Source organism: Lolium rigidum, chromosome 2 (genome assembly GCF_022539505.1).
Source record: "Lolium rigidum isolate FL_2022 chromosome 2, APGP_CSIRO_Lrig_0.1, whole genome shotgun sequence".
Classification (NCBI taxonomy): Eukaryota; Viridiplantae; Streptophyta; class Magnoliopsida; order Poales; family Poaceae; genus Lolium; species Lolium rigidum.
This window is the reverse complement of record NC_061509.1, coordinates 51,280,903-51,288,975: the sequence shown is the minus strand read 5'-3', so window position 1 is coordinate 51,288,975 and position 8,073 is coordinate 51,280,903. Positions and strand designations below refer to the sequence as shown.

Here is an 8,073-nt window from a genome sequence, read left to right as displayed (position 1 = left end):
AGTATATTGTTTTGTGTAAACAATCCAACTTTATGAATTAAGTAAACAAAGTAGTATATTAGATGGAGCAAACTCGAACAACATATATGCCTGATAAAGATAATTTGTGCATCTTGATATTCCTCCATGCATTCAGTGAAAAAAAAAATAGTAAAAGAGCAAGCATGCAAGGCCATCGAATCGCTTCGTGCTTGCGCAAAGAACAAGACCATGAAAGGATGGACCGGGACAACCAATAGTGATCACTGAACCACAGTAACCATATAGTGAGATTATGGTCATTTTTTACAAGAACTTTCTGACAAGTTGACACCAAACAAACATGAAACAATTACAACATGATGAGTCTCCTATGATCAATTCTACAACACAAGAATCATAACACTAGTTTAGTTAGATTCTGCACACTTTTGGCTTAACCAATTCGCGCTCTCGTGCTAGCTACATCGATGAAGCAGAGCTGTAACTGCAGCCAATCGTGTCGGTCCGTGTAGTGTACCCACCGATCATCCGATCTGCCTATATACCTCCATGGCTAGAGATCACTAGATCGATCAGCTCATCTCTAGCGCTATCCTCTTCCTCATCTCGGCGCCGCGCGCGTCGGCGCTGCTGTCGACGATGTACTTCCTCCAGAACCAGTGCTTCCTCCAGACGTGCGACACCTCCTCGAGCGGCACGCACTTGGTCTCCGGCAGCACGACGGCGATGAAGAGCGTCATGAGCAGCAACCAGGCGCCGAAGAAGAAGAAGAGGCCGAACCTCAGGTGGCACAGCAGCGTGAGGAAGATCTGGCCGATGAAGGCCGTGAAGCACATGTTGACGGCCACCGTGATGCTCTGCGCCTGCGACCGCACCCCCAGCGGGTACACCTCGCTGGGGATGAGCCACCCCATCGGCCCCCACGACCACGCGAAGCCGGCCACGTACACGCAAATGAAGAGCACGATGCACATGGCGTATTGCTCCGAGATGGCCCCCGTCCCGCTGAGGCCGAACTGGAGCCCGATGAAGGTGCCCACCAGGATCTGGGAGATGATCATCTGGGTGCCGCCCTGCAGGAACAGGGCACGCCGGCCCACCTTGTCGGCGGTACAGAGGGCGACGAAGGTGGAGAACACGTTGACGAGTCCCGTGATGACGGAGGACACGATGGACGCGTCCTGCCGGAACCCCATCGTCTTGAACAGCACCGGCGCGTAGAACATGATGACGTTGATGCCGGTGAGCTGTTGGAAGAAGGGCACGGTGAGCGCGAAGACGAGCTGCGGCTTGTACCTCCCGCTGATGAAGAGCTCACGCCACGGGTTGACCACGGCCTTGCTCTCCTCGCAGGCGGAGACGAGGTCGTCGAACTCCTGCCGCACGTCGTCGGGCCCGATGCCCCTGATCTGTGACAGCACGGCGCGGGCCGTCTCGGTGTCGCCGCGGCTGAGGAGGGAGATGGGCGTGTCCGGGATGGCGAGGGAGCCCAGGGCGATGACGCCGCCCGGGACGGCGCCGAGGGCCAGCCCGACGCGCCAGCCCCACCCGCCGATGAACTTGGCGGTGAAGTAGTTGGTCAGGCTCGCGGACAGGATCCCGATGGTGATCATGAACTGGAACAGGATGTTGAGCATCCCTCGCTGCTGAGCGGGCGCCATCTCCGAGATGTACAGCGGCGAAGCGTGGATGCAGAGGCCGACGCCGACGCCGAGGAGGAGGCGGCCTGTGAGGAGGATGGGGAAGGTGGTTGCGACGCCGCCCATGCAGGCGCCGAGGACGTAGGCGGAGGCGGCGGAGAAGAGGGTCCACTTGCGGCCCATGGTTCGCGCCATGAGGCTGGCGAAGAGGGAGGCCACGGCGGCGGAGAGGAAGAGCGAGGAGCCGAAGAGGGACAGCTCCTGGCTGTCGAACTTGCAGTACTGGTTCGTGATCACCTGCTCCTTCTGCTGCCGGTAGATGTCCGGGAAGAACATGATCAAGAACGACTCCGTCGACGTCAGACCGGCTACATTTTTGTTCATTCAGTCATTCGCCGACGCCGGCGTAGAAAAACGAGTCAGATTCATGCAAGGGTAGGGCAGCGATCGATGGATGAAGCCAGGTTAACTACTTACCGGTGAGGCCGATGTCGTAGCCGAAGATGCAGCCGCCGACGGAGGCGACGAGACAGGAGTAGAAGACGTAGCCGGTGACCTCGCCAGGGTACGTCTTGTACCTGGCGTGGTGAACGATCACGGCTCCTGGCATCTTGCCCGGCCAGGCAGCAACGACGACGTCGGCCTAGCTCAGCGGGCGCACGAGAGGGGATCGAGCAGAGATGATCGATGGTAGGTGTTGCTACCACGCACGGTCGTGCAGCTAGCTAGACGGCCCCTCCGATCGATCGGTGGCCTGCGCAGCGGAGGAGAGGGAATGCGTCAAAGAGGGGAGTGGCGAGTTACTTAAACGGGAAGAGCCCCCGGCGAGCGGTGCGACGGCAATGTCGGTGCATGGTCGGGCGCCATGGCTTCTCGTCCTAAATCGTAGGAGGCGTGGTGGGCATGCATGCACCTAGCCGTCTCGTGTAGTCGTGTGTCAATGGACCGGGAATGGATGTCTTATTGTCTTGTCTACTTTGTTTCAAGGTCAACCACGCTTCGGACTGCTAATTTTGGAAGCTGATATTTCGCGTCTCCCATACCCTCTTTGTATAAGAGATTTTACGAGCAATTTGGAGCAATTGGATTCTATAGAAAACTTTATAGTTTTCCTAATTCTTATTCAAATGAGAAATAGCTTAAACACCAACAAACTCCTGATGTTGAAGGGGGGATTGGTATTGGTCAGTTGCACAATGGTCACAATCGAAATTGTTTCACTTTCCCAAAGTTGTATCGCCCAACCTATTTGTGATATGTGCAGAAGGATTGTCGGCCCTAATCGGCAAGTTTCGGTAGAGTCAAAATGATAAGGAATACAAAATACAGTGGATAGGATGGGAGAGGCTGGCAAGACCAAAGTCGGTGGGAGGGCTTGGTTTGTGTGATATCCATGTGTTTAACATCGCAATGTTGTCAATATAGGTGATAGGGAGGATCCGCCTTCTTAGATTTTTTTTTCTATTTATTTTTCCATCTAGGATTAGAACCATATACTTGACAATAATAGAAACGGCACATTATGGCAAAAAAAAGTTTGATTCAGAGGGAGAAGAAGAGGCAGAAATTAGAACAACAGAAATATCCAGAACCGGGATAGTTTATGGGCCAAGATCTTACGTGCCCGTTACTGGCCGGATGGTAACATCTTGGAGGCAAAACCCACGAAGGAAACATCCTATGCTGGAGTTGTTTGTTTCATGGGGTAGAGTTTCTTGAGGAGGTGAGAATTTGATCTGGTCCGTGGTTGTCGATGAAGAATAAGTGTTTTAATATCTCACCATGATGACAAAAGGCACATTTTTTACTTCCATGCCAGTTACGTTTTGCAAGATTGTTTTTAGTTAGAATAACACCCTTCAGAGATACCATGCGAAAAGCTTAGTCTTAAGCGGTATCTTCATCTTCCAAATCAGCTTATTATTACAACCGGCTCAAGAGGCTAAATCATCGCTCTATACATGGAATCCATCCAGAATTTACCATTCTCATTTAGGTTCCAACGGAACTCGTCTGTGTCACAACAGGTGGGTAGGATTCCATCACCTTAGCAATTGTATCACCTTTGTGATGCACAATATTGTATAGAATTGGATATTGTTATAGGAGTGTGGTAATTTCTAACAATTTGTCCTCCGAGAATCCTATCTCAGAATCCATCATTTTTAGAGAAAGAACCATAGGGGAATAAATGCTTTTTCGTCACCATAAGGCCAGCCCAATTATATAGATTCCCCGATATGAGAGACAACATACTTTTCCTTATTACTACGGATACAGAAGATCCAGCATGATCCAGATGATACGCATGACATGTCAGACATGATGCAATGCAACTTATCCATATTAATCGAAGTTGGAACCACGGATAAACAATTTACGGTTCGAGTTGCATTTTCTACCGGCAAATTTAAATGGTGTTTAGCATTGCATAACATGGCAGGGGTGCGCTACATCAATATTAAATGGAGCGGGTAAAACCACGTCGGTGTTCCGAAATGCTCCGGTGTTATGTTAGGTGAACATACACGACTATCCACGAGCGACATGATTCGAGATGCAAACAGATGAATGGATGGCATATTCATGTTCCTTGAATTTTTTCTGATCAATTTTCATATATAAAACATTTTATTTCGAGTTACGGTTTGCAAGATATGATTTATGCAAGATATACACATTTTCTGGAAATTTCAGAAAAAAAACAGAAAACAGCTGAAGCTTTTCTCACCGAAGGGTGATCCAGCCGCAGGGACTGACGAGCGGGTCCAGGGCTGACGCGATGAATCACACACGTGATGCCAGAGGAATTAACACCAGCAGTAACATTACAACAGGTTAAAATAGAGCCCACAAGAAATAGTTATATTACAATAACGACTCCAACGAGTCAAGATACAAATATACAATACAAAGATCCAAGTCATATAGAAGATCGAATACGTCCGAGTAGGGACAAGATACAAGTTGGACTAAGAGTGCTGAAGATAACCGGTGGCGTCCATAACCCTGTCCAGGCCAAGCCGGAGGTTAACCTTGCTAACGTCGTCTTCATCAAACATGTCTTCATACCTGCCCGGTTATGTTCCAAAGCAGCAATAAGTACGGGTTCGTACTTAACAAGACTTCAAGACATATAAGCATTCGTCAACCAGTCGTCCTTTGTACTTGAGGCACGCAGGGGACTTAGAGGACGCAAGAGGAACGTCATACGCAATATGGTGGGGTTAAGCGGCAGCGCGCAAGCACTAAAAACCTATAGAGACACTCTACAACATTCGTCTATCAGAGAAGGTGAGAGAGCGCATAAACTAACAGTTCTATACTCTACAAATATAACACAACCGATGCATTCCCCCTTCACAAAGTAAGAAGTACTAACAAGGGCACTCACACCGTTGAATTTTTTTATTAGGTAACCGTTGTAGTAATGCTATATTACTACGCAAGTTATTAGCAAGTTATTAACAGATTATTAGCACCAAACATAAAGGTGTAAGTTGTTCTATGATCGAGCTATACAATTCCAATTCATCCATAACCGCGGACACGGCTTATCGATAAGATGTACACCCTGCAGGAGTTGTCCAAATGTAACCATACGCATGAACAACCACACCGAGCGACAGTGAAGTCTCACAACAAGACCGTTCCTAGTTCAACAAGAAAGTCTAGGGGGGCCACCCGACTAAGCTACCCGTAACGAAGTCCGACCGTACTCCGAAGCGGACTCAGGGTTTGCGACAGCGGCTAGGCGTGCGAACCACACGCTTTCGCTAAACGTCCCGCGGGGTACAATACATAATATAAACACCCGAAGGCAACATAATATAAACACCTGAAGGCAACAGTAAGTAAAGCATGGAATACATGGCATAGGCAAATAAAACCAAGGTTGTGGCCCCTTTTCAACTGACTTGAGAAAAGGTAATGGGTGAGGGGGGTCCCGATAATCGTCCCCACGTACGGGTAGAGCGCTCAATCTCGGAACAGATAACAAGAACTTGGACCCTAGGGGACATTAGCGAGTCAAAATTCTGATGCTTTCGCAAAAGGGGCTCACAGATGCCTCTGCTTACAATTTTAGTTGTTAACAAATAATTAAAGCATGTGTATCTCCAAAAAAATATGTCCATAAACCAATGTGTCATGACTCCCAACAGATAACCCGATAAGATAATGAAGGCAAAACGAGATATAACGGCACTAGCATGCACTACGACTCGCAAGGCAGACCCGATAACCAAACAACAGCTGTAGGAGGGTGGTGGAGGCAATATGGGATGCTGATACGTCCCAAACGTATCTATAATTTCTTATGTTCCATGCTACTTTTATGATGATACTCACATGTTTTATACACATTATATGTTATTATTATGCATTTTCCGGCACTAACCTATTGACGAGATGCCGAAGAGCCAATTGTTGTTTTCTGCTGTTTTTGGTTTCAGAAATCCTAGTAAGGAAATATTCTCGGAATTGGACGAAATCAACGCCCAGGGGCTTATTTTTCCACGAAGCTTCCAGAAGACCGAGGAAGATACGAAGTGGGGCGACGAGGCGACGCCACACTAGGGCGGCGCGGCCAGGCTTGGGCCCGCGCGGCCCTAGCGTGTAGGTCCCTCGCGTCGCCCCTAAACCTACCCTTCCGCCTACTTAAAGCCTTCATCGCGAATACCCCAGTACCGAGAGCCACGATACGGAAAACCTTCCAGAGACGCCGCCGCAAATCCCATCTCGGGGGATTCAGGAGATCGCCTCCGGCACCCTGCCGGAGAGGGGAATCATCTCCCGGAGGTCTCTTCATCGCCATGATCGCCTCCGGATCGATGTGTGAGTAGTTCACCCCTGGACTATGGGTCCATAGCAGTAGCTAGATGGTTGTCTTCTCCTCATTGTGCTATCATGTTAGATCTTGTGAGCTGCCTATCATGATCAAGATCATCCATTTGTAATGCTACATGTTGTGTTTGTTGGGATCCGATGAATATTGAATACTATGTCAAGTTGATTATCAATCTATCATATATGTGTTGTTTATGTTCTTGCATGCTCTCCGTTGCTAGTAGAGGCTCTGCCAAGTTGATACTTGTAACTCCAAGAGGGAGTATTTATGCTCGATAGTGGGTTCATGCCTCCATTGAATCTGGGACAATGGATGTAAAGTTCTAAGGTTGTGGATGTGCTGTTGCCACTAGGGATAAAACATCGATGCTTTGTCTAAGGATATTTGTGTTGATTACATTACGCACCATACTTAATGCAATTGTCCGTTGTTTGCAACTTAATACTGGAAGGGGTTCGGATGATAACCTGAAGGTGGACTTTTTAGGCATAGATGCATGCTGGATAGCGGTCTATGTACTTTGTCGTAATGCCCCGATTAAATCTCATAGTACTCATCATGATATATGTATGTGCATTGTTATGCCTTCTTTATTTGTCAATTTCCCAACCGTAATTTGTTCACCCAACATCTGTTTATCTTATGGGAGAGACACCACTAGTGAACTGTGGACCCCGGTTCAATTCTTTACATCCGAAATACAATCTACTGCAATTGTTCTTTACTGTTCTTCGCAAACAAACATCATCATCCACACTATACATCTAATCCTTTGTTTACAGCAAGCCGGTGAGATTGACAACCTCACTGTTACGTTGGGCAAAGTACTTTGATTGTGTTGTGCAGGTTCCACGTTGGCGCCGGAATCCCTGGTGTTGCGCCGCACTACACTCCGCCACCAACAACCTTCACGTGTTCGTTGACTCCTACTGGTTCGATAACCTCGGTTTCTTACTGAGGGAAACTTGCTGCTGTACGCATCACACCTTCCTCTTGGGGTTCCCAACGGACGTGTGTCTCACGCGCCATCAAGCAAATTTCTGGCGCCGTTGCCGGGGAGATCAAGACACGCTGCAAGGGGAGTCTCCCACATCCAATCTCTTTACTTTGTTTTTGTCTTGCTTTACTTTATTTCATTTACTGCTTTGTTTGCTCTTATATCAAAAACACAAAAAAATTAGTTGCTAGTTTTACTTTATTTACTGTCTTGTTCTCTATATCAAAAACACAAAAAATTTAGTTACCTGCATTTACTTTATTTAGTTTGCTTTATTTACTACTGCTAAAAATGAGTAATCCTGAAGTTGAAGTTCGTTCGTTTAAACAACAAGGGGGAGAAAGTTTTAAAGATGCTTGGTATAGAATTAGCGATGCTCATCATAGGTGCATTAAGAAACACTCCACTATTATACTACTTAGGAACTTTTATGTTGGTATCTCTAGTTGGAATAGATATGTTCTTGATACTCTTGCGGGAGGTAATTTCCTAGGCACTCCTGCTTTTGAAGCTAGTTGCATTATTGAGAGTCTAGTTGGAATACCACCTGTTAATGAAGCTAAAATTGAAATCTCTCTTGAAGATGTCATGAAAAAGTTGGAAGC

General features: G+C 47.5%; 1 protein-coding gene across 1 annotated transcript; it reads right to left on the bottom strand.

Annotated features, from left to right (window-relative positions):
- Positions 1 to 554: 554 nt before the first annotated feature.
- On the bottom strand, positions 555 to 2,232 carry LOC124686431 (sugar transport protein MST7-like). Its single transcript, XM_047220381.1, has 2 exons — positions 2,100 to 2,232; positions 555 to 1,990 (listed from the first exon to the last, which is right to left on the bottom strand). Exons 1-2 carry the CDS (start codon positions 2,230 to 2,232, stop codon positions 555 to 557), a joined length of 1,569 nt encoding a protein of 522 aa, XP_047076337.1.
- Positions 2,233 to 8,073: the final 5,841 nt, after the last annotated feature.

Coding starts and splice junctions, on each gene's coding strand:
- LOC124686431 (XM_047220381.1), bottom strand. CDS start 2,232: ATGCCAGGAGCCGTGATCGTTCACCACGCCAGGTACAAGACGTACCCT. Junction 1,991..2,099: donor CTACGACATCGGCCTCACCG/GTAAGTAGTTAA, acceptor ACAAAAATGTAG/CCGGTCTGACGTCGACGGAG.